Source organism: Patiria miniata, unplaced genomic scaffold (genome assembly GCF_015706575.1).
Source record: "Patiria miniata isolate m_02_andy unplaced genomic scaffold, ASM1570657v1 HiC_scaffold_5, whole genome shotgun sequence".
In the NCBI taxonomy this organism is placed as follows: Eukaryota; Metazoa; Echinodermata; class Asteroidea; order Valvatida; family Asterinidae; genus Patiria; species Patiria miniata.
This window is the reverse complement of record NW_024037072.1, coordinates 4534970-4561837: the sequence shown is the minus strand read 5'-3', so window position 1 is coordinate 4561837 and position 26868 is coordinate 4534970. Positions and strand designations below refer to the sequence as shown.

At 39.7% G+C, this 26868-nt stretch overlaps 2 protein-coding genes across 3 annotated transcripts; one reads left to right on the top strand and one right to left on the bottom strand.

Moving 5' to 3' along the window:
* Window positions 1-1019: 1019 nt before the first annotated feature.
* LOC119741473 (phosphatidylinositol N-acetylglucosaminyltransferase subunit A-like) lies at window positions 1020-20381 on the bottom strand. The gene is made up of 13 exons (XM_038217231.1): window positions 20225-20381; window positions 16016-16106; window positions 14173-14238; window positions 13538-13660; window positions 12207-12382; window positions 11064-11179; window positions 10640-10747; window positions 10138-10244; window positions 9312-9394; window positions 8677-8762; window positions 5973-6100; window positions 4574-4729; window positions 1020-3255 (listed from the first exon to the last, which is right to left on the bottom strand). The coding sequence occupies exons 1-13, from the start codon at window positions 20239-20241 to the stop codon at window positions 3070-3072; spliced, it is 1443 nt and encodes a 480-aa protein (XP_038073159.1). The 5' UTR covers window positions 20242-20381; the 3' UTR covers window positions 1020-3069.
* Window positions 20382-21025: 644 nt separating this feature from the next.
* LOC119741887 lies at window positions 21026-26632 on the top strand. Of its 2 annotated transcripts, none has more exons than XM_038217821.1 (2): window positions 21026-21983; window positions 24385-26632. In XM_038217821.1, exons 1-2 carry the CDS (start codon window positions 21826-21828, stop codon window positions 25967-25969), a joined length of 1743 nt encoding a protein of 580 aa, XP_038073749.1. In that variant the 5' UTR covers window positions 21026-21825; the 3' UTR covers window positions 25970-26632. The 2 variants fall into 2 exon arrangements, with proteins under 2 accessions (XP_038073749.1, XP_038073750.1); XM_038217822.1 differs by lacking the exon at window positions 21026-21983 and adding an exon at window positions 23541-24041.
* Window positions 26633-26868: the final 236 nt, after the last annotated feature.

The window sequence follows — 26868 nt, the reverse complement described above, 5'->3', positions numbered from 1 at the left end:
GTACCGTAGGATCAGGAATATATTTTATTCATCAGTTATATATTGTAGACACACTTTTCGATTGTATTTGAGTCACAAAATGGACTTCTGTATTTGTATGCATTTTAACTATATTACTAATAATAATAATGTGTATTTATCAAGCGCACATATCCACCAGTATTGGTGCTCCAGGTGTTGCATCATTAGCCTGCCCAAGTGGCAAACGTTTGTTTTTAAAAGTTCCACTGCCTGTCTATATGTAGTTGTATTTTACAGGTATGTGTCAGTCTTATCTGTGTAAGGAAAGGCACAGTAATGTATGCCAGATATTCAAACCGATAACCGAAAATCCAGAGTTTATAAATCACCAAGCAGCATATCAAATGATTTGATGACTGGCAGCATAATAATAAGTACATGTATCATACAAATAATATGCATGAAATGGGTTCTAACCTCTGATGTTAAGGTTGAAACATTTAAGCATCAAACAGAAATTTTTCTGTTTCAACTATCCATCACGTACAAAATGAGAGAAAATAATGGACTTGTAAGAACATTATTTTTAAAATTCCTTTTCTATCGAATTCAAAATACATAGTATTATAAGATGGAATTTTGCGTCTGGGTGATATAAATCAAATTAGGTTTTGCCCTTCACCGACGTTTAAACACTGTATACTCAGTGTGTTACCTCCCGAGTGAAAGTTGGAAAAAATCACTCGGGTAGGACTCGAACCCACGACCTCCTGCTTTCTAGTGCAGATGTCTTACCACTCGACCACCGAGCTAGCGGGATCGGTTGGCTGGTTCGAATCTGATGTACATAGCAGCGGGTACCGCATAATAGTTTATGCAGTACCCTCGGGAGGTAACACACAGAGTATACAGTGTTTAAACGTCGGTGAAGGGCAAAATCTAATTTGAAATACATAGTACCAAAACTTATTGATCACTCAGGTTTTGGAGTAACACATTTTGTGAAGTGATCTGATAATCCTTACAAAACCAAAAAAGAAAGTACACGAAAGAATGTGGACAGTTATTTCGTATTTTGTGATATATTTATTTGCCCATGGAATTTGTATACAGGGTCCATTACTTGTATTTCACATTCCCGAATCAACTGCTTTTATATAAAATAATAAAATGGTTTATGATCAAAACGATTTGTTTTAACTGTGCATTTTACTCAATCGTTATGGAGCACCGATAGGTACAAGAACTAGTGGAGGGAGAAATCAGAGATTTCAAAATCTGGTTATGCTAATTTTTTTTCAAACCGAACGACTGTTATCCGATTTCACAGGAAGTTCCCATCCACTCACAGTCATGCCAACAAAAAGTGACAAGTGAGGTGCCACATGCAATGCCCTCCCAATGACTGGGTATAGTTTGCAGGATTCAATGACCATTCGGCCTTTACAAAAATAGTTCAGAGCTGTAATGTTGACAAAATGGGTGGGAACTCGCTGATAAGTCGAAAGGGCAGGCTATTCATACACCAAGAAGACCACTAGCAAGTGAACGCAGTTACAATCAGAGACCATGGAGCAAATTCTGGGGATGTTCCAGGTGTTTTCTTTAGCCTGGGTCACCAAAAATGGAAGATTTACTTTTTTAAAAGTTTGTTTTCGAATATCCAGTTTCCAATATCTAAACCGAATGGTGAAATTCAAAATTAACTCCAAAATTAAATCCCACCACTAACAAGAACCTGCGTAATTCTAGAACATTTATTTCGTTAAAAAGTTAGTGCCGAGGAAAGATTTAAGTTTTGGAGGCTTCAAATCATTTTTTTTTTTAAAACAATGGGGAAACGTGTAGACATGCAAAAGGAATTAGAAACGAAAATAGGTGGTGTAGTCAGTTTAACCAAAACCTTGTCAGCTGCTATAAGTTGGTTCTCAAACAAATTGTACATCCGTATTAACACGGCTTGCCCACCATTGAGCCATGATGAAACTAATCATATTTGTGTCTGCAGGGGTGGGCAGATATGTATTATTTTGCTGAAAACGTCACAGACTGAAAGGGGTGGTTTAAATGGGACAAAGAAAAAATGTTTCTGTCCAAAGTCTTGAAGAAATTGAACAATCTGTTTGATCCACTCAGGGGTGTGAGTGACCACTGATAAAAATAACTTTGGAAATCTCCTATATTTTTGTACACAGCAATTGAGGGGGAAAAAGCTGGAAACCAAAAAAAAAAAACTGAAATCAGTTTTAAAGCTGAGATTTCACACCCCTGTCCACTGTTTCTAAACCCCTTTGAACCACTTTTTCTATTTCTATTATTTTTGTAAATCTGTAATTAAAAATATGAATAACCTGTCTCTATCTGCATATCATGAAGCACCAATTTTTGACAATTTTGATGCCAAAATATGTGTCACAGTAATTGGTTGGTTGAAAAGGGTCTGCATGTAATTACATCAAAATAATTTTAATTTGAGAACTATTCCATAAAAGCTAAAATCCTGAGATAGAATGGAAGTTAAAATAATCTAAACCTGTCAGAAAATATGAGGTTTTTCAATTAATTCTGTTTCTGACAGATTGTGATGTGTGTAAATTGGAAGTACCAGACACACGATAACCATTAAATGAAAAGAATGTTCCCTTTGACTCGAAATACTCCCTACAAAATGGTAAAAAAAACCATTCCAAAGATTCTATTAACTGAACAATATGTACAACTCTGAAGTAAAGCACCAGTTTTGAAAGTATATAAAATTTGGAGGATATAAAGGCTGGTGACAAAGATCTATACAAAAGCACTTTGGCAATGATGGTCTGAAACCAGACCAAAATGACTGCAGCATGAGCAATGTCTTGTGGCAATGTCTCAAACACTGGCTTCAGCCCTGGGCACATGTCTTCAAAACAATTTTGAAAACTTAAAAAAAAAAGTTTAAATCGGTAAAAAATTGCTATGGCATCAATTATAAAGGCTTCACAGTTTTTGAAGGATAAATAAGTACAAGCAATGCTGAAAAAAACTTTGGTTTGGAGAAATACAAATAGTTTAGATCCTCCAACAGCCAGAGCTGAAGCCAACTTTTGAAAAATGGCATGTCCCCATATGCTACCTATCTCCCTTTCTCCCAACTCTCGGTCTCAATCTTCTTGTATAAAGGGCGCCCTCTCTTGACTCAGACTTGCAAGTGTCTGCTGCATCTTTGGTGCCTGCTGAATTCTGTAGTATGTGCATGTGTTGTGTACTTGTACCAGTGGATTGTGGTGGGAAGGAATCAGGTATGATGTCAATATTCTGTAAAAATGAAGAAAGTCGCAAAATAGCAGTCAATACAGAAATGTCACCAAGAGACCTCGCACTTAACAGACACTAGGCAGCAGGTAGTCCGGAGTCAAACGGACATTAACCCTAACTCCCTAGGCCATTTTTGGTAGGATGTAGCCTCAATCCTGCAAACTCCTCCAAATGGCCTCGTGGAAAAATAACATATAGACTCAATCCTGCAAATTCCTCCATTATTTCTTGAATATGGTCCAAGGAGGGGTGACCACTGCCTGAATCCTGCAAAATCCTACGACAGTGACTGTCAATATGTTGAAGCTTGGCCAGTGACATCCTGGAGTAGTACGCAGGATTTCAAGCATAATCCAGGCCTATATTTATGCATGGCTGAGCAAAACGAACACAAGGTTGGGCCCAAGACCTTGACAAAGTGCATCCTACGAAATCAGTGACGCACTTTTGCCATGTTAACCTCAATCCTCCAAATTCCTCCACTTTGGCCAAGAGGATTTTGAAGGATTCAGGGCGGTTAGGGTTCAAGAACTTCATATACTGCTTTACTCCTCGATCCTCGTTCCTATTTGTTACCTAACACTTCTCTATCCCTTTCCCGTTCCAACAAGGCAAAGTTTTAAAGCAAAAAGTTGGATGAGGACTTACACAAATTCAAAATCAGCTCTTTTTAACTTTTAAAACAACTTTGATAAGTAATAGGAAATTTAAAAAAAAAACAACAGTGAACGGAGAAACTATTACATTATCGTGAAATCTCACGAAAGGTCCACAAAAAGTGTTCCCTCAGAACAGGTTAGGGTCTCAGCCAGCTCATACACATCATAAAATGTGACCTGTTCCGTCAAAAGCAGACGCTTCTGGGCAGAGGTTGAAATTGAGATAGGGCCAACAAATGCTGTGGGGGTGATTTTTTTCCATTTTCTAATTTTTGCATATTTGTAATCCTGAGCATGTCTAAAATATACTTTAAAAGTTTGAAACCCTAATTTGATCTCTAATTATAGTATTTTTGATGATTTGTTAAGGTATATCAGTTAAAGAAATGTCTGTTTTGTGACGTTCGTGTCCATTTTCTCTGTTTTCTACTTTTCGACCCAATGAACTTTAAAATAGCATAACTTTGCGCAGGAATGACCGGTTTCAAAAATTAAACCGCTATTAAAAGGAAACAGAACATAACAATATGCAAAAATCTCATTTTTGACCCTATGCCCAGAAAAGTCTGATTTTGACAAAACAGGTCACAAATAACCATGAACACAAATACATGATATCATAAAAAGTACTCGTGATGCAAATTCACAAAAAGTCTTACCTTTCTTGGAACCCACCATTCAAAGAACCAGTACAGTAGGAGGTCCACCACAGCGACGATGATGAAGAATTTACCGGCGATGAATCCCAGCTTGTTGTAGCGTTCTAGTCGCTCAGCCAAGGACAAGACTGGCATCTCCATGATGCCATCGTAGATCTGTGGAAAAAAAACCCGCAGGATATTATTGACAATCAAATGCAAATTGTATTGACTGTCTTTGATCAACTGTTCAGAGTAGTGTAACTGGGTTCCCATTTGTAAAGAGGACACTGGGGAGGGGCTCATATTCTTGATGGGGGGCACATGATGGGTTAAATAGATTCTTCCAATCCAGAGCTGTTTTTTGCATTCTTCAAATTCTGATTTGAGGGGGCCAAAAGAGTGGGGGACAGGCCTAGGGGGACAGGCCTAGGGGGACAGGCCTAGGGGAACAGGCCTAGGGGAACATGCCTAGGGGAACAGGCCTAGGGGGACAGGCCTAGGGGGACAGGCCTAGGGGGAAAGGCCTAGGGGGACAGGCCAAGGGGGACAGGCCTAGGGGGACAGGCCTAGGGGAACATGCCTAGGGGAACAGGCCTAGGGGGACAGGCCTAGGGGGACAGGCCTAGGGGGAAAGGCCTAGGGGGACAGGCCAAGGGGGACAGGCCTAGGGGGACAGGCCTAGGGGGACAGGCGCAGGGGGACAGGCCTAGGGGGACAGGCCTAGGGGGACAGACCTAGGGGGACAGGCCTAGGGGGACAGGCCTAGGGGGACAGGCCTAGCGGGGACAGGCCTAGGGGGACAGGCCTAGCGGGGACAGGCCTAGGGGGACATGCCTAGGGGGACAGGCCTAGGGGGACAGGCCTAGGGGGGACAGGGCTCCATGCTCATCTGTAGTTCTCACAGAAATGAACAATTACAGTGAACAGTGTGATGAGATTATCTTGGAATCTTGAATAAATATCAGTTTGAAAAGCCTAACTGCAACTATGTTGACCATCTATAATCAGAGCTATGCAACACTGTGTGGTGGTCTGAGCTCCCACTCCATAACACAGAGATGCACATGTAGTCAAGTCCTTTCAAGATCACAAATTCAACCTTAAGTCCTCTGGTAACTAGTCAAAAGAACCATGACACATGCATTCCTTTGTCACTGTTCAATCCCTATTACTATTATCTGTGACCTCACTTGTGATTTTAGTTGTGATTTCACTTGTGACAGACTTGTTATCGACTGGTATTGGATTTGACTACAGTTCTGGTATTATATGCCACAGATAGAAATGTGTACGTTCTTCCATTAAAATCCTCAACTACCATATAAGTGGCTAAGCTCATTTTTCTAATCAAATTGACAAATTGACTTTACAGCCAACACTTACACAACATCCTGGGGGGGGGGGGGCTTTTTCTTACCTTTTCTGTTCTCTTGGCCACATTCTCCCAGGTATAGATCCCTTTCATTGTATCATAAACCTGCTGTGCCGGTACTTGGCTTCCCTCCCTCTGCCGGGCAATGGCAACTTCTAAGGCTTCTACTAAAGCTGTAAATGTAAAGAAAAAATTACGTGCATTCACACAAATCTAAATAATAATGTAAGTCCAAATCGCGATGAAATCAAACTGCATTTACTACTCAAGAACCATGTAACAAGAAAAACATGTATGCCATGATTACGATTTATTTAAAATTTAAAGGCCACAATTTCTTTGATGAAAACCCAAACAGTTTGTTGGTGATACTTTCAGGATTGATTCAAATGTGCTTCTGAACACCACCAGATTCAGCCTCAACACTTGCATGGAAAAATGACTGAGACTGAATCAAGTTCCAGGTTGCCATTGACTTTGTTGGAAGTTGTTCTATTTCTGGTTGGTGATAGGATACATATGGTTTAATTAAATGACAGCACATAAGACGAAATAGTGTCACGAGCTGTTACTTGTTGATTTGGTGGGTATGTTGTATGTAAGAGGGTTAATCATTTCCGATTGATTCAGTTAGTGAAATATAACAGAATACATCACACTTTCTCTAATTACATTGACTACAAGATGACTATTTACTCAATGGAGACAGTGATCCAGTACATGTATATGGGGGCAATTCCACGGTAACGGAAGGACGTTTTCACTCATTAAACAAAATTTCAAATGTGTGTATCACAGACACTGTTCATAGTTACAGCAAACAAATGTCACATTTGTATTGCTATAATGCTACTTTCATTTTCCACACTTTTGGGGGGCATGAATGCCTCCCGTTTATGAATTATGAATATTAATGAGGTCGGTAACGGAAGGACGGTAAAACGGACAAGGGTTTTCCAACTTACTCGCGTTTTGCAAAAACTCTGTGAATTTTATGGGGCAATTATATTTTAAAGGTAGGAAATGGAATCCCTGAAGCTTTATCTATACTATACCACCTTTCATTTGACTTTAAGTGTTTCGGTTATATAATTACAACGTTTTAAGCAGATTATAATTTGGTAACGGAAGGACGGTAACGGAAGGACAAAAGGTTTACTCAATTATAGCATGAACAAAATGTGAATTTACACTAATTATACAAGTGAAACAAATTGCTTAAATGTGTAACTGAATGTGAAATCAACAATATGCAGACCTGGCATAAATAATTATACCTAAGAAACTATTGAGATAAAGATAGAAGCCTGCTAATTAATGATAACAAAAGAAAAACGAAAACAACCCAAAACACATAATTCACGAACACAGGACTACTACAGAAATAGACTTCAAACCCATCACCTCAATCCTTAAAAGTTTAAATACACAGTATTTGAACACTTGAGTATATTGGTTACATGTTCACCAACAACTTTTAATAATAATACCGGTAGGTTCAAAGGTTTACCTAAAGGGTGGGGGGGGGGGGGCGACCAGCCTACATGTACATTTAAGGTAAAAACATCTACCGGTAGAACTGATGGCTTCAGTTTTTTAATTGAACTCTAAAATCAATGTTTGAAATCAAATTACAATGATTTAGAGTAGTAACAATTAATTTATAAACATCCAAACTGAAGTTGTTAACTTGGGCATAATTTGTCAAAGACTGCACCTCACATGTCTTACACATGTAAATTGAATGAAAGTGCCCCAAAGTAACGGTACTTTCTGCCATCTCATTTTGGACTTAATTTGCTTCTGGAATGGCTTCACAGAATTCGTATCTTTCTCTATTGTCCATGAATGTTGATGACAGCAACTTTATGATTTGATTTTCTGCAACAACTCCATACATGTACAAGTACTGGTACATCGGCATATATGTACATGTACATTGTACATGTTGTACATGCCTGTGCCTTCCTTTGTAATAAACACCTTGCCCTGCTTATCCCGCTTTTGTGAAGGTGGGTCACATGAATGTCCTTTCAATGCTCATTATACATGCATGTATTTGCAGTGATTTTCATTTTTCAAACATGAGCGCAAATGTCGTAACATTTGATAAAAATACGATTTGTCCTTCCGTTACCGTCCTTCCGTTACCAATTTGGTAACGGAAGGACGTGATTTAATTAATTGTAATTAAAAAACGAGAAGTACAGCAGTGTCAGTCATAATGTCATATTGAAGGCCTACCTAAACTTGCTTTGCACAATAACTTTCAATGCATTCATACTGCAAGTTTTAAAAATAAATTAAAAATATGTATTTTTTCGGTAACGGAAGGACATTTTCGAAGGCTGAAATATTAGAAGTCACTGAAGCGAAACAAATTACGCAAAATGTTAAAAACAAGTTTTAGTCGGTTTTTCAAGACCAATACTTTCTCATGACAGAAACTGATGGCATTAGTACATATTTTTGTGTGTCTATTGGTAGAATACTTTCATATCACTATTAATCACATTTTTAGGATTAAAACAGGATTATTACATAATCCTAGTTTTTGGTACCAAAATGTATAAAAAATAAAATTCCGACTTCAAATCTTGAAAATATAGACTTTTAGCTTTCATTTGATGCCAAATTTGTTTAAGTCACATGTATTTGAATTTTTTGGTGCATGTCCACTTTGGTGTGGAATTGCCCATAAGCTTGAAAGTAACAGTTTCTTTGAATTTCTAAGATGCATGCAGCTTACACTTGACACTAGGCTCAGCAAGGAGAATAAATCTCTCAGGCAAGACCTCTGGAACTCCTCCTACCCTTGTACTAACCACCTGTAAACTGTGAGAAAAAAAATAATGGAAATAATCAAATTAGCTATTTATTAGATGGAATTTACGTAAATTCAATATAAGGTTTAGCCCTTCACCGACGTATAAATACTGTATACTCAGAGAAAAAAAAAAAAAAAAAAAACACTGCAAAATTTGTTGGTCAAGTGGTAAGACGTCTGCACTTGAAAGCAGATCATGGGTTCGAGTCCCACCTGAGTTATTTTTTCTCACTCTCACTCCGGGGGTAAAACACTAAGTATACAGTGTTTATACAACGGTGAAGGGCAAACCAATAAGGGTAATCTGCCTGTCAATATAGAACGGAAATTCATGTAAGGCCCTCTTGTGGTCCCTCCCATTCCACCTTCAAAGCATAAAATGTCTCCCAGAGTAAACCCACAAGTTTTATGATACATAAATTCCAACTTATATTGCCTATACTATCAACCACAGCATGCAGTGGTGCACTAGTGCCCTCACTGCCAGTCAATATGTGTACATTATATCTTGGCCTATATAGGCTCATCATGTTCTGCCAATGTCAGGTGCTACTTACCCACAGCATGCAGCTTCAACAATGGCTATACAGAAGGCCTCAGTCAGGGATGTATTCAGAAATATGTCCCCTTCATTTAATACCTAGAAGAATAGAAATCAAAGTCCTACACATCATCGCCATCAAAATTCTTGGTCAGACTCCCTAGCAGCATCGTAAATTTCTGTCAGCAAGCAGCTCTACTGTCACTTTCTGATCAAATACAACCTCTGTGAGTACTCAGTGTGAACATTAAACACAGATGCTGACTCAGATAGGTAAAGAACCATTCATTAGCAGAAAAATTGTCCGTGATGGAGACAAAATCAAATATTTGACATTTTTGGCCGGATGAAAATCTTTCAGCAAAATTCTCAATCCCAAGTCCAAGTCTGGAGAAATCTGGCAATAGCCTCCAAGTTTTAAACTTTGGTAATCCTGGGCTCCTCTACATTAGAAAATTAGGTTTATCCCTCTTATGCAAACATACATTCTGTGCAAAGTTGTCCTTTCAGTCAAAATCAATCTAGTGACTGTTTTTCAACAGTTAAGAGCTCCCAGCCTACATAAAGCAGGATTGATTGGCCGTGATTGTTTATGTAACTTCATATACGTATGCTTTGACTGTAGGTGATTGATAAGCCAGCTGTGCCTACCACTTGTCTGCTTTTGTCTGTTGACTGAATTTGACTCGTCACAGAGCTTGCATGAAATGTGATCTGACTGTTGGTGACTAGCCTATGTAAAACGCATGACAGGGGAAGAGGATTGATTTTTACTGTCTGTGACTGTTCAGATAGCAGGAGGGCTAAAGAATACAATTACCACCAATACAATGCAATCTTACCTCTTTGACATTGCCATGTGGCAGAGCCCCCAGCATCCTGACTCGATCTTGCAGCTGATAATTCTCTCTCACCTCCTCAATATCTATCCTCTTTGGTCCATCACCGCCTTCAAGATCAAACAAAATACACTCTCACAATCAACTTTAAGCTCAACGCAAACCGGTAAATGTGACATTCCTTGATGTCATATAATATGGATCATTGGAAAAACCTCTTGAGTGCTCTTGAGGTATTCTACATTGGTACTTGGAGAGTCAGGTTGGTGCAGTGGTACTTTTTTTGCCTTCCACCTTTGTGTCCAAGGTTCGAATCCCACCAAGGTCAATTTATTTCATTCCCTACGTGGTTCCTTGGGGTTTTTCCAATGGCATCAATCTGGGATTTTACAAATGCCTGTAAAAGTGGATGAATACACCTCTCAATGACTTTTGAGTTAGAGCCAGCCGTATCCAAGTAATTTGCATGCGACTTTACATAATGAAATCTGTGCATTAAACCAACCTATAAGAAAATCCACATCACTGTGTCGCTGGCAGATGACAGGAATGACTCCAGCTAGAAGGTCCATTCCTTTTCGGTACACGAGACGACTGACGACCACAATAGCGACTGTAAGAATGAACAAGAAAATGAAAACAATGTCACCAAATACCTTCACAACCATTATCTGGATCTTATAAATAAAACAGTTATTTATATAATACTACTCCCTTTTGGCAATATCCACAAAGTGAATGACTTAGGGCACTTGGAAGGATATACTGGAGTACGCTCAATGATACTCATCTATATTTTTGTAGTTGCCCACTGTGTTTCGTCTGTGATGTTGGAATTAAGTACCATCACCAAATATCTCAAGTCACACTGAAGGAAATGATGTGATAGAAGAGAAGAGTCTTAAGTGATCTAGAATGAATTGACCTACTTCTGTTTGGGTTTCTCCTCGTGAGATCAGGCATGAAGATTGTGGAGTCTACTGCATTGGGTATGACGGACACAATGTCTGGCTGTAGGCAGGCCCTCAGCACTGTGTTCTCCTTACTGTCGTAGGGACAAAAAAAATAAGAAGAGAATACCATTGTAAATGCTGCACCCAGACTCGTGAGAATCAAGATCCACACTCAATCACTGAGTTACATGATTGGATTCAGTGACAAATCCAGAGGGGTTGGGCCCCCCCCCCCCAGAAATTTTGCATTTGTAGTTCAAACGAGGTGTCACCACTTCAAAACCAGTACTAGTAGTAACATTCCCGCTCTTCACCATTTATTTGGAGAAAAAAAAGCAAACAGGGCCAATTTTAGCAGAAAAGTTACCAAATTTCGCCAAAACTGATCCAATTTTCAGGAATAAGGGAAATTTTCTCTGGGCGGATGTAACTTTACTTTTCTACAAAGTCACTGACTGCAGATATGCTACGTCAAATTTGAATTGGCCAGCCGACCCCTATAGTAAGCGCAGTGGTGTACTGTTGAAATGTCTGCTGTAGTGAACAGGAGGTCAAGCTCTCTAATAGCACTGAGTAGACAGTGTTCCTTTATCCAATTTCCATGATTTTTTATTCAATAAAAACACAGCTAATTTCACGTTTTTAACTGCGGGATATCAGCTCATTAAACAAATCATCATGTCTCTCCGTTAGTCCGTTAGTTAGTAACAAACATTGACATTGTCTATTGCTCCTACATATTTGACCGATTTCAACCAAACTTTGTCAAAAGTATCAGTAGCCCAGCCCCAACATGTCACATGACCAAACTGGGGTCAAAGGTCATCATGGAGTCACTGGGGTGAAACAAGCTGATTTTTAAACTCAAAACACTACTCCTTCCAGAAATTACATGGCACAATCACGTGACTAATGCATGAACATGAATTTGTTGCCCCACAGTTTCCAAGATCCGATCGAGCTTGTTTTCTCAATAATTGGAGTGCTGCATTAGTTTTCAGTCCCAAACTCGCCCAACTCAAAGTAAGTGCTGAGTCATTTCAAATAATTCAGAGTGTGAACACTCAAAGAGCAATTTTTTTTTACAAGACACAAATTGATCTTCTAAGATAACAGTACCTTGTGTGGGAGACACATATGACGTGGTTGATATCTGCTAGCGTGAAGCTGAGGAGTTTATTGGTGAGAATGGAGCTGATGTCGGCAAAGCCAAAGAGGGAATGATCAGTGAAGACCGTCTTCAAGTCCATGGCTCGGGCGTGAATCAAGGCTTCATGGGCCATGGTGGAAAAGGCCTGCGAGATGAGAAAATTGACACAGTTGGAGAATATAGATCCTTACCTTGCAGCCATCTTGCGTGTTTTTGTTCTACAGGGACACACACAAATAGACCTGTTATGGATTCATTGTTGATAAATTTAAATAAAAAACAAAGATGGCTGCCAGATGCAAGGTCTATAGGAATATACAGCGTGTGTCAATAAGAATGTAGCCGTCAATCCATAAATATTTAAAACACTAGCGCTCTCTTTTTGCAAAACTTATCTATACAGTCTGAAGGTATAGTAAATACTCCACGCAATGGTCTTTATCCCATCTCATTTGGACAACCCAGTCTAGAGATGCAGCTAATTAAATGAAAGGACTTGAATTCCAAGTTGAGCCACTTTTCGGATTATCTGGTATGTAAGGTATAGGTGTGTGAATGCGTGTCCGAACAGATTTTGACAGTCTTTACAAACTTTGCCGTAACTTTGCAACAAAAGGTCCAAATCACACAGAACAAAAGTCATGCCAAGGGTTAAGAAACACTCTATCATCTCAGGTAAATTTTTACAAAAAAATTATTTAGTTTCCTAAAAAAATTTTTTTGACTGCTACATTTTCTTTGAGACATGCTGTATATACCGCACAAGGAAGTAATATTGTTGCTGATATGGCTTGGGTACAAGTGTCAGATTGTTCTTCAATATTCCAAACCGAAAAAAAATGCTGATCACAATCTTTGTTCACTCTTCAGCCAACAAAATTCGGGGGAAAAAAACACACGACATTTAAAATATAAATTGATGATGTTTTTACCTGTCGGGTGAAAAGTGCTCACAGCTATGGAGCGACATATGTGCACCTAATGGTATGCGAACATGGTGTGGGCCACACACTGGGCCTCTCATGAATTTTCACACTTTGACATTAATTGTCTAGCATGGAGTCCACAGAAACTACATCAATATCAATGCGAAATGTCAGACCAATTTCACGGATTTGGGAAGTAAGGATATGTGCTTAGCATGTAAAGAATCGCTTAGGAATAGCAGATTACCAGCAATATGCCATTTGATGACGTTGTACCCGGTTCCCGCTTATTTTTCGCTAAATTTGCTAAGCACTATTTTCCGCTTAGCAGCTCCACGGAATTGGCCACTGAACATGTACAAAGTTGAACTTACTGAATGGCCATGGACAATGGTAATCTGCTCTCTGATGAGTATATAGCGGATCAACGCCATGGTTCCAAACACCGTGGGAAACACGCACCCATTGTAGAAGACAACAAAGGGTACGTAGTACACCTTTCAAAAAATAAATGAAAAATTCAAATGTGCATTTAGTACATTTGTATTAACTGTACAGGCTACAAGTCTATTTTATTTATATATTTGTTTGATTTGTTTTCTCTCTTCTTTTGAGTAGTGTGGTGTAGGCGTGTGTATTTTGTAGTGTAGGCGATCATATTTCGAGCAAGCACTGTGACTAGTAAATCCAGTCTACAGAAAAAACAGGCAAGTGGTTGGCACAGCTGAACCTACAGTCAAAGCATAGCTGTGCCAAGTAACAGAAACAGTCACAGCCAGTCAATCCTGCTTTATGTAGGCTGGGAGCTCTGAACTGTTGAAAACAGTCACTTGATTGATTTTGACAGAAAGGACAACTTGGCACAGAATGTGTGTTTGCATAGGAGGGTTAAATGTATGAACCCACTTGTGTTCCTTGTTTATGTACATTGTATGGCATGGGAAAACAATCAACTGTACCGATAGTTAATTCACATCTGCATGCCTACCAATACCAGGTAAATACATACCTTTAGATTATTGGTCATGTAGCGTACTCCGACACGATCACCGTAGGAATGGGTAACGACAACAACCTGGATAATAAATGAAAATGACGATGATCAAACAAATTTATCAAATACTTTTTGGTACATTCTAGGTTTTGTTTCATACATGCAATTCTTTTGTAGTATTAACATGATTAAGAAAATAAAATGCACACACCATACGCACTCTGAAAAAACAGTGTCAGTTTGAAGACATATCAGCACAAGACATAAAGTAACCTTTTGTAACAAAAAAGTTAAAAATTAAAAAATTTTGGTAGATTTGTTGATACACAAAACATCATTGTAATTCATTATCATAATCTGCATCTGCATCAATACTGCTAGGCTTACTGTCCTGAATCCATCAAAATCCTCCAACTTTTTCAATATGGAGGTATGCTGAATCTGCCGAAATCATCCGTAACAGGGGTGTGGATTTTGATGGATTCAGGCACGTTAGGGTCAATGGAATGGATGAAGTTCCAAGACGTTACTCTGAAATCTAGGAAACTGTTCCTTCTTATTCTTTTGGGAACAAACAGGACAATATTTCTTATTTTTTATTTAAGTTATAAACATCATTCTGTCCTTATCACATGAGCACACAAATTCTGTAAGTACAAAATCGTAAGTTAAATGTCATATCATGTAAAATAAAAATATTTTTTTTAAACTATGCTATCAAGTGGCACCTAATTTCTAGTCCGAAAATTTGGGACTCTTAACACTGAGTATATAAGAGTCCCAAAACTTAAGAAGTTAAAAACATGCAATACCAGAAAATAGACTGGCACATGAAACAACCAGTCCAACACCTTTAGTTAAGCATCAATCAGCTGTGTCAAAAGGAACATAGATCTATATTTCTACACTTTCTCTATTTTTACATATGGTCATACCATCAGACTACTACTGAAGGATCTTTTTTGTTCTCTTCAAAAAGCTGGACATGTAGGCCTACCAGTCTAGTCTTCAGTTAGGCTTCAAATTGAAATCGCTTGTCTTCACTCTCAGAGTGCAAACTGTTTCCAATTCAAATTGAGACTTCAAACTTGGCTGGTGAAATACTGAGGACCTTGCTTAGCCTCAAGACAATTTTGGAGAATGTTGTCAGCTAAAGGGTGAGTCAAGTTGGCCCAATTGGGTTTTGCATGTTTTTCTGTTCTAGCTAGGTCCTGATCTGCATAATTTTCTTCTATACAAAGCTAGAACTATTTTGCTTATGGTAAGCACAACCCGACACAGACTGGGACCTTAAGTGCTCAAAACGATGAAAAAGAAGATCAGGCCAACTTTACTCACTCTTTAGCCAGCAAATTTCTCCAAAACTTTCATTGGGCGACGAAAAGGTCCTCAGTATTTCACCAACCAAGCTTGAAGACTCAATTCAATTTTTAAAGGAGCCATTTCTTCAATATTTGGCAGTAGCTTGCACATGAGAAGGAAGTCAAGTGATTTCAAAATGAGGCCAAAGACTAGACTTGTACATGTCCATCAATGGTCCAACTGTTTGACAAGACTGACTTCTTCATTCATTGTTTTAGTCTGGTGCCTGACTATGGAGAAATTTGTAGAAATAGTGACCTAGTACCCAACATCCTAGATATTTCTTTTGGCACAGTCAGCTGACAGTTGATTGATGCAGTACTGAAGAGTTATTGGACTGGTTGTTTCAGATGTCAGTCTATTTACTTATATTGCATGTTTTCAGTACCTTAAGTTTTGGGACTCTCATACACAGTATTGAGAGTCCCACATTTTTGGACTAAACCTGACATTGGACCCAGTTCTTGGGAGATAAATTTATGTGCAAAATACGTACTTTATGACCTCTTTGGAGCAGGCACTGAGACAACTGGAAGATGTGACTCTCAACTCCGCCAGTGTTCGGGAAGAAGAAATCAGACACCATGCTGCAATAAAGAAAATAATACAATGTAACTATGAGTACAGGTCCGGAAGGGTTGGAAAATACTACAGTACTTAGATACAAAGATGAAAGAATTTAATTGCAACATAGAATCACCCAATAGTATAATTATTGTGAGTGAGTACTGTAAATACATGCATGTTGAAAAAACACAAATTGGGACTAACCTACTGATTTGCACAACACAAAAAAACCCAAAAGATATTTAGGCCGAATGTATACACATTTTGTGGTAATCCTTGTCTTTAGGACACCTCTATTTTTATGAGTTCTGTTCAAAACTGACTTGTCCAGTACCAAAGTGACTTTTGCAGGCTAAAGCAGTTTTTTTTTGTCAGATAAACTCATGTTAGTTGTAATTTTGAAAGCAACTTCAAAGAAAATGTGACTTTCCTACCTTATTTTGCAGTTCACCATCTTGCTTTTTAAATATTATTTCTGTGTGTCATTGTCATCTTTAACCCCTCATAACTCAAAGCCCTGCCCTCTTTCCACAAAATAAAACCTGCTGATATTCAAGGTGGTGTCATTGCCAACTCTTCAAATGTGTCAAGAAATATCAGAATGTCACTTTTGAGTGTCATTTAGTCAGCTGTTTTGGTGAGTCTTTTAACCTCATATTATAGAACGGGGTCCTAAAGATAAGGATTACCCACTTTGTCATTGTCATTTATTCAAGAATTCCTCTCAAAAATTCACATCATACCCGTTTCTAGTTCTAGCACCATATAACTTGTTGCAATTGGACAATATGTCAATAGCAACAGTGATTCTAAGTGTTTTCTCAGTAAATACTTCAATATTTTCCCTGCTTAAATTAGACGTTTTACTAACATGACTAACTTAGGACTTATTATCACTTTCTGATGGCTGATGATAGTTAGTACTCATACAGTCGTTTGACCGGTTCCGCAATCGCAAATCGTCTGAAGCGTCTTGTGGCGAAAAAACGCGCTTTCACAGGAAGCTACTTATCTATAAATATGCGCAAATTACTCACCTACTTCATGATATGAATAGTTTTCTGCGATCGTTTGAAAGAAAAAATTGCCAGGACATTTTGTAGTGGTCGGTGCTTTGACCGGTTCCGCAAATGTTTTCCGGTTTCGCAAACGGCGCCCTCTGCGAGACTGGACTGAAAATATTCCTTGTTTACTGGCCAAATCTAGATCGTTTTTGCCCCCAAACCAGCCAAGAAAAGATGTGGATTATATTTCCCTGTGCATGAGCCAAGGTCTGCACATTATAATGCGTCCAAATTTACAAAATGTAACTCCATGAAGTTGTTATGGTTCGTTGAATCTTTTTTTACGTTATAATAATTTTGACTTGCTTCAATCCAATTAAATGACTTTCTTGCTTTTTGTGCATTCTGTCTATCATCTTGCAATCACTAATTTTTTGTTTTTTTGTTGTTGTCTTATTTTTATTTAGACACACTCTGACGTTGGATAGAACCAGACACAAACCTTGTACCGAATTGCTCCAGTTGGTTGTTTTTTCTCACATAAGCACAGACCAGCTATTTATGAATTTGAATTAATATTTTCTCCAGGATCATTTTTAATTCCTATGACACTTAAGGGAGTTACTGCATGGCTGGATGAATTGGAACTGAATCATTGTCTGCAGGGGAGCACTGTTTATTAATATTATTTGTTTATTTAATTATTATTATTTATTTACTTTTGTTTATTCCCTCCTCCTTTTTTTCATTTTACTTTTTTTTGTGGGGGGGGGGAGTGTTTCAATTTGTTCAGGGTAACAACACAATAGGCCCCTATGCTTAATTTTGTGTGCACCAACATCCAGTAGGGGGAACCTGGGGGCCGGGAGGGGAGGGGGAACAGGCCTCAGCAGGCCAGATACATACAGGCCACATACATGTACATATTGTTTCACATTCAAATTAAATTTCACAAACAAATTAAAACAAATTGTTAAAAATGTCATAAATCCTATTTCACAGCAATGGCAATTTCTAATTATAATGTTCAGTTACTCCTCATACGTTGTTGCACATATTAACTATGTACGTGTATCATGCTTGGGCAACTGTATTAGCAAACCTCATCTACCGTTCGGTGATGCTCTTAAAAGAAAATGTCAACACATTCATCACGTATATCCCGATAACCCTTTCAATATATTGACATGTGATACCTGCATGTGTAAATGTAATACAAAACTAAAGCACTCAAGAAGCTACCCCTTTTAAATCCAAAAATATACCTGTCATATAAATAAATGGTGATGAATCACAGAAATAGACATGTTCTGTGAGTTTTTCATGCAAAGTAGCATAGTTTTTCAAACACCTCACTTCTCTTTCACATGTACTGGTTAATAAAAATGTATGTAACGCCTTTAAATTTATTGCCTTTATGACACCTGCATGTCTGTTTAATTGTTATACACAAATAATTTAAGCACTCCAGAAGCTAGCACTATACAAAAAAACTTGTCACATAAATAAATTAATTCAAAGAAATGGTGATGAAGACACACAGCTACATGTACTTCACTATAATATTCAACTTCTTCTTGACCTTCACAGGTAAAACTGAAAAAAGATGTGCTGATGGCCTCTTATGGCCTATCAGGAGGCTGGCGTAATCTTCTTCTTTGTCTTTGGCATTGTCTGTATGAAAAAGAAATTTTATATAAAACGTTTAGTTTATGACCAATTGAGACAAAAATGAGAAATGGTTTATAGTATTTGACAAATTTTGTGCTCCAAGAAAACAATCAAAATTTGTGTCTCTGTACTGACGAGAGACTGGTCTTCATAATGAAATATTAGTGGACCTATTTTTCTTTTTGTTTAAAAGGGTAAAGAGTAAGGTTAGAACCCACCGAAAAAGGATAATTTTAAATTTACTAAATTACTGGAAATGTCCTTTGGGTTAGAAAAATATTATTATGCACTATTCTTAATTGGTCCCCACAAACCTCACCTCCTAGCCTGGGCTGACTCATGCACCCTGGATGTGGAGAGTTGTAACTCTAAAATGAATTCAAACCCCTGAGGCACAACCGCTTCAACATCAAGTATGGGGTGAATTTTTTTAGAGCAAAGGAAAAGCATTTAGTGGGAAGTATTAAGAAAGATTTTTGTATTTTAAATTTTGAAGTCCAATTTTTTTTAATCAAAAACCTACACTGCTGTCCGGAAGCTGGACAGAAACAAAATAATTTTGTTTCAATTAATTTTCAATTTTTTTCACTGAACACCCAGAAATGATCATCAAATTCGACATTTTTAAACAAGGATTTATAGAAATTCTCAACTTCTTTGTAAGTTGTAAAAAAAAAAGATTCATGCCAAAATAAATAAAGTGCACCGCGCTAGGGGGCCGTCATCAACAATACTTGTCAATAGCAGCACTGGTTAATACAGTCACACCATGGCCAGTGTATTGTATAGGCAGTATGAATGCGTTTGCGGAACCGGCCAAACGACCAGCAGTTACTCTGGTGGGTATAGAAAAAAAAATTCAAAGACTTCAAATCTTATATTTGTATGGTAGAATAATGAATAATTTCCGAACAAGTTGCATCAATCGCCATGATTTAATTCCCCTGAACAATCGTGTAGCAGGCCGACAAACATGAAATCACGCTTCCGTGCGCGTTCCATTTCGGCAGTTCGTTAACGGCAAGTGACGGTCGTGGGGGATTTATTTTTAAATGTAAGTGAGTATCCTAAAACTAAAACCATTTTTGAAAAGTAGATTGAATAACCTTTCCATCAGTACCAAAGTTTAAGTCCTTGACGTTTTCGTCTTCCTGAAAACGAGAGCTAGTTTTCCGAAATTGCGGAACTGGTCAAATTGCGGAACCGGTCAATTGACTGTAGTAGGTCACTGAGCTGGGGAAAAGTGAGTGATGGTTAGATATGGGAATCCTTCCCATTATGATGGGTGTCCTTCGTGGCAGTTGTATAAATCAATATCCAGTGTAATAAATGAAATAAATTTAAAAAAAATTAAAAATGGTAAGAAGTTTTAAGAAATTTAATTTCAGACCAGTCTCATACGGTTTGTGCACAGGGTGACAAGTGATGGCCAGATATGGGAATCTTTCCCCATAATGACTTACCATATTCTATGCTTCATCTTGTTCGTAATAATATCACAGATGCCGACATATGGGGATCAATACACAGGAAATCAAAACAGAAGTTGTGAGGTGTGTGCAGTGTCATGGGCGCGGCCATTTTCCCGAGACTCATAGAGCACGCCCTCTTGTGATGTGACAAGACCATGGCGGTATCCAGCTTCGAGCTTCATGGCTGTGACTCGACTCCGACCACGGCCTTTTTTCGCGGCTCTAAAATTGTTATTTCCTTAATCAATTTCGGGTCAGGATACGTCCAGCAATTTTGTACATGAAAAAATGGTTAATCCTCTTCGTCAGTTCCAGGAAAATAGTCTGAGTAATTAATTGTAGCTTGACAAAATAAGTCACAAGTATACTATGGGAAAAAAGACCTTTGCCTGTTTTCAGACAGTTGACTCAGATCATCGCTATTCACTTTTAGTCCCATTTCATTAGGCCCGGGCTAATTAATTATAGTTTGGCAAACAAGGGGTGGGATATAAGACCTAAGACTTAAGAATAGGCCTACTCGTAAACTGCAAACGAAACTGGTTTAGTTGAACTTTGCTCATCTAGCCCTAGCTAGGCCTAAAGGCTTTTTTGCTCTTTTTTTGGGCCTGCTCAGCAGTAACAAAATTGTCCTTCGAGATGCGTTTGCCCAAACGTAGACTAGAACAAACAATTGAGGCCTTATTGTCGGAATGTCAATGCCCCTGTTGTGTCACCCACTTACATTTTGTACCTCTAATTCCACTGTCATTCTTCAACACCTTTACAGAGAACCTAGTTTTCGCATCCTTTTCACCATCCTGAGTAAAACCAGTGTTGTGGACTCTTTTGCGGTTGTAATCCCCTATCACGAGACACTTCAATTCATCACCATCTTAAGTCACCCACGAAGGTTGTCCAAGTCCCCTTTGTTAAGAGTGGAGAGGTACCTGTCACACATTGTCAACTCCTTGCCGACAGCTCTTCATGCCGCAAACACCTTTTTGTTCGTCATACCAAAATCTTTGTGGAGCTAGCTCTCTAGAATTAAGAGCCCAGTCCAAAGTGAAGACTTGTTTTCCGTTGAGTATCCGCCAGCAAATTGCTTGTGCCGCGTGAGAAAAAAAATCACACCATCGTTGCGTCAACTGCGGTGAGAAACAATAGGCCTACATGGAATCCCATTTGATGAAGATCTCACGGTATCTTGCATGCTGTTTCCAGGACTGACATTGTCAGAGAAATTACAAAGTAACTTGACAACGAACAAAACTTTAAAATCGTTTGGCTACGAGTGGAGGAAAAACCTGAAGTGGACTACAAGTACTTGCCGTCATGAATTCGGGATTAATTCGACTTTTATTTCTTTACGATGTGTCGTTCCATTCAAGTCAAGATGGACTTCGTCCTGAGATAGCTGTTTTTACGGCCAGACACTTTGGTCGTGTACACAAAGGACGCGGACGTCGTTTATGATAGATTACACTAGGCGCACAGAACCCCCAAACGATGAAATTTGTTTCTGCAAATCGCGTCCAACCTCCCGCATTCGCACTGACCCTGTAACTTCATGCATGTAAAAGTATGGGAGAAATGATAAAACACTAACAACCATGGCAACTCAGCTGGAGATGAGAGAAACAGACAGTAGCTATGTTGGCACCTCAATCTGCAGGAACGGACGTACTTTCGTGCACCGGGTGCCGTCCTCTACAAGTACAACGACCGGTCACCAGGACCAAATTCTCGGTAGCCAATCCAGTGATTCACGGTAAGTTGTAGTCAGTGTTTTCAAAATCATTGCAGTTTGCTTTTCCCTCCCTCCGGGCCGTGTTCGGGAAAAACATTAAGTGTTAATTGATCAAATTGTGTCGAGCACGGAAGCGCCGCATAACCCACAAAACGCAATCCTTAATTAATTCCAATTCAAATGCTGCAACAGGTTTGTAAAGGACCTGTTCATTTTAAAAGACACTCCATTTTTTCGTCTTTTATTTGATATAACATGGGAATATTTTGTGAAGGACGCCATTAATTCTCGGGGTTTCGACGCGAAACTAGGTATATTCGTTGCATAAGATTTACGGTAGCACCGTGTGCCAAATCGCTTTTGTGAGTTTGTGAGGTTCTGCAGAACCGAAGGAAAAGTCAACGTTTCGGAAGGTATGCTCTGCCCGTCGTCAGGAGACTGTTATCATTGCAATTATGGAAGATGGAACGGTTTAAATTGTTTCTCGTAGTTAATGACATTTTGTTTCATTTGGCCAAAACAAATCTACTTCTTGTACATTGTATGTTCCAAGCCACAGGCCCCTGCACACAGCGTCACAATGGCGCCACAGTTCTACCTCAACTATATGCCTCAACCAAGTCGTGTTAATAATTGACTTGATAAGATTGACAACCCCCACCCCCGTGGAGCGAACCTGCAGCAAGACATCTCATCAAGCGTCATAATATTAACACCCCGGAGCTATAGTTACTGACTACAATATTGCATGTTTATCACCCTTTTGTGTGTTGATGTCAACAGACTTATTTTGATGTGAGATACATATTGCCTATAATGAGCCGAATACGTTTCCCGCCCGTACAGGTATTGCTCCGGCCTATCCCCCAGTCCCCCCCCCCCCCCCCCCCCCCCCCCCGCCCAGCGCCTCCACTGCCCGTGTGCGTGTCCCCATCAGAACATGTCAAAGTTTGGTCCCCTCCCAATGTACATGTACATGTATTTACTTTCCTAACATAATAGACGTTTATAAATTGTGCATGCTGCACACGCTTAGACTTTAGAATTGAATCATGTCCGTGATCAAAATTAATGACGGGAAAATAAATCAGGATAAAGTCGGTATTGTGTATAAATCTGTAAAGGCGAATATCACGGTAATATTTGTCCGTACTTTATGCTGCTTGACAATTTTGCCCCACTGCGTATACTTTATTCAATCATAAACATTACTTGGCATAAAAAATTGAAACGAATGAAAAGTAATTTTATACCAATAAATCATATCTTGGTGTTCAGGACTATACCTACATGCCTTGTAAGTTTATTAACAACTGATGAACAATAAAGAGCACTGCAATATTTAACCCGTAACACACTACCCTTTCGAAAAATGGAGTCAACATTATAACAACTAACAAAACAACAACCAATAACGGAGCATAACGTCCGAACACCAAATTTGAAGCTTACTGAATAATATCGGAAATACACACCAGACTAGTTGTTACCCTGGCAACGTACACAACTTTCACAATGGATTCGGCGGATTGACTCTCCCGTATAGCAGGTAAAGGGTAACAGGTCAAGGAGCCGTGCCGAAACTGAATCGGATTTAACCTTCAGGTATTTTGGTGATTTCGGGACCAACCTTTTGCTGTGAATATAGTACAACACGCGACACAGAGATTATCGTTGATTCAGTACCGTTTACAACTCTTGCAAGTTTTCCTTCCCGGAATATGGGAAACGACAATGATTATTTAAGCATCATAGCCCATGGAGGAATACCTATATAAATAGAGAGCATCCGGAGTTGGGTATCGATAAAACATTGGCACACGATAACTTCAGATACGATCCCTGCACGTGTTGATTCTAACCGCATGAGCAAACCTGTACAAAAGACGCTGAGATTGTGTGATCAGGATTTATTTGTTTGTCATACGGTGCAACCGTGGTTGCAGGTATCCAGCTACTGTTGGTACTTGTCAACTAGTATTAAAGTATACCATCACTGGCGTGGTTCTGAGCATGGAGGAAGGAATAGATGTTGTGAGGGTGAAATTTGAACTGTGTGTTCCTCTACTGTTTAAAAAGGTAGGTTTTGACGGTGCAAGGACTGGGCTAAGGCATAATCAAGTATGGAAGAACATCATAGAAGTACATGTACTGCGAGACTCAAATTTGCGTTGCGCTGTTCGTCACTCTTCACAGAAGCCTATATAGGCCTACATGTAGTAACGAGTCGGGGAGTTGGTACATGTAGATGTAGTCGAATCGATTTTGAGACCATGCCTCCCCATCAAAAGATCTTTAAGATTTCTTAAAGCGCCTGCCGGCTGCTGCAGTCCTTTTCGGGCACTCTGTTCAAGATATTTCCCCCTTAAGACATTCCAATATAAAAACATATGTGTATACATATATTTTTTTCATATTGCAGCCGTCACTCTAATCTGACCGGCAGGATGACATCCTACGGTGAGCGAGATCATGGAGACACGGGAGCTTTCCTGCAGCAGTTCACCAACAGCGTCAGCCGGGCCTTGCACAAGCAGACCTGCACCTGCAACGGCCGCACCTACACGGCAGACGAACTCAGGCTCAAGAGCAACCCAGCCATCTTCGCGCCAAATTTCCTGGAAGTTTTTCGTCGCGGCAACGATTCTTTGCCACTCATTCCCGGTGATACCACCAGGGGCGCCACGACTGGACAAAAATCACCCCGCGTTGTTGAGGCAGGTTTGAAGAGTTATACCAAGCCCAAGGCGAAATCTGAGTACGAGTTTGAGCCGCTACAACGGAGGGGGAATCCCCCCAGGAAAGTGAAGATGCTCGGCAAGGCCTCCCCCACTAAGAGACAGAGGAAGGAAGTGAACCTGCCCGAGAAACTGGACGTTGTTGACAAGAGCGGTCAAAACTGGCAGATCGTTCAGGACCTCCTCAGTAAACAGCACAAAAGGACATCAGAACGCCTCAGACCATTAGATAGTTCTCAAGTCACTACAGAGTCCCTCACACCACCAAATAGCTCCCGCATCGGGCGACATCAGGGTGATATCTTGTCAAAACACGCCCCAGATGGTATTCCGAATCAACCATATTGCCGGAGAGAGGCGGACATGGATCCAGAACGCTCCGCTTTGGAGTTAGAGGAACCCAAAATGGCACATTATCAGGCACCAACGCGCAAGGTTTTGGAATTCACCGAATCTCCGCGATCCAACCCCTCCTCAGTGCCACGATACATGCCCGACCAGACCAATCACAAACCAATGTCGATGCCGGATATTCGAAAGGGCAACATCACGTACAAAGATTACCGAGGAATGCTTGCCTCTCTCACAAGAGACGGCGATGTCTACACGGAAATCTCAATCGGTGATCCTATTGGACTAAACCAACCCTCGAGGGAGACAGGTAGTTTGACTCTGCCAAGTTTAAACACCGTGAACAATTCAAACACTACCACTCGCCTCAATAAATCTAAACTGCCTCTGGAGCTGGAAAGCCTCTACACAAGAGGTGGCTTGAAGATCTCCACGCTCCGAATCGACTCGGAAGGAACTCTGCCAGGGGATTTCTTGAATCGAAACAAGGAAGAGTTGCGCCAGATGTACCCAATGTACGACTGGCGCGTTGCCAACGGCGCCCGCGAACTCGGAGACAGAAAAGGTAGAAATCCTCCAACGATCGGGACCAAGGAAACATCAACAGTGCCCTCCATGTTACAGCTCCCTGACAAGTTCTCTAGCGTTCAGCACAACTCTCCGAGGGAAAAATCGAGGTTTATCGGTAAGAGACAAAACAAGAAGGCGGTCAGGAGTGAGAAAAATAGAGCGAGTGAACGATTGGATGCGGTGAAGGAAGATTTGGACAAAACTGGAGACGTGGCCGCGGTCTTGGAACAAATCAGCGCGGGCCAGTTACCCGGAGAAATACGTCCAGCTTCAGGACTGTTTCCAAGACAACCGCCGCCGACACCGATGGACGGTCGAAGAAAAAGGGTCGCGGACACCCAACCCTAATGATAAAAAAACCCCAATATGACTGAAAATGCCGAGTTTGATATCGATATTGAAGGCTGATCTTGGTTGGGTCAAGCCGTGCCGAGCTTGTGATGGGACCGATTGGGCCGAAACAGGCTGAGAGCATGAATCTTAAAATGGGGGTTCTGCTGAAGTTTACGTATTCAATATTTTCATCCATCATCCGTCCACCAGCTCCAATACAACAATCATATCACAGGTTTAAAACAAATTGAAAACACATAAAGTTAGCTTTTGAAAGAAAAAAACACCGGAGGAAAAGTAATATATTTGTTCGTACTCGCTGCCAATATCACGGATAATGTGTCACAATGGGTACTACACAATCGGATTTAAGGCATTCGGGAATCAATATACCGGTAGTCAGGTTGTTAGGTTCGATTGAAAATATCGCCGGTAGAAAATGTTTTGGGGGGAGCTGGGGACGACCGATGGTCGATTTATTATTTTCAAACAGCCTGGGCCAAACTCTGATGTGCTCTCTGTCAAAAACAGACTCTTTAACGTTTGTTTTAGTTACCCCCTTTACAATCACATTTATATTTTTGAGACATCGGTAAAAGAGGGATGCATTCCTTGAACCGATACACCTCTACAAATTATTCCAAACCGTCGTTACATGCAATTATTTTACAGTATATTTCAGTCATATTTTAGGATCACGAGTTCGTGGGGAAACCCTGCAAATCACCCAAACACCATTGTGTGTAATACCTCCGTTTTCAAGCTCTACACAAAAGCTTCTATTAGTTTTCAACAGAATATGTAACAATTATCTTTGTAACAATTACATAACATTAAACATAAGTGTTTAATTAAATAATGCGTTGCCGAGAAACAAGGAAAAAATTTCAAAGAACCAAAAACAAGTCTATTTG

Coding starts and splice junctions, on each gene's coding strand:
- LOC119741473 (XM_038217231.1), bottom strand. Junction 10,245..10,639: donor TGATGTGGATTTTCTTATAG/GTTGGTTTAATG, acceptor TTGATCTTGAAG/GCGGTGATGGACCAAAGAGG. Junction 6,101..8,676: donor TGCTGAGCCTAGTGTCAAGT/GTAAGCTGCATG, acceptor TTACATTTACAG/CTTTAGTAGAAGCCTTAGAA.
- LOC119741887 (XM_038217821.1), top strand. CDS start 21,826: ATGGCAACTCAGCTGGAGATGAGAGAAACAGACAGTAGCTATGTTGGC. Junction 21,984..24,384: donor AGCCAATCCAGTGATTCACG/GTAAGTTGTAGT, acceptor TTCATATTGCAG/CCGTCACTCTAATCTGACCG.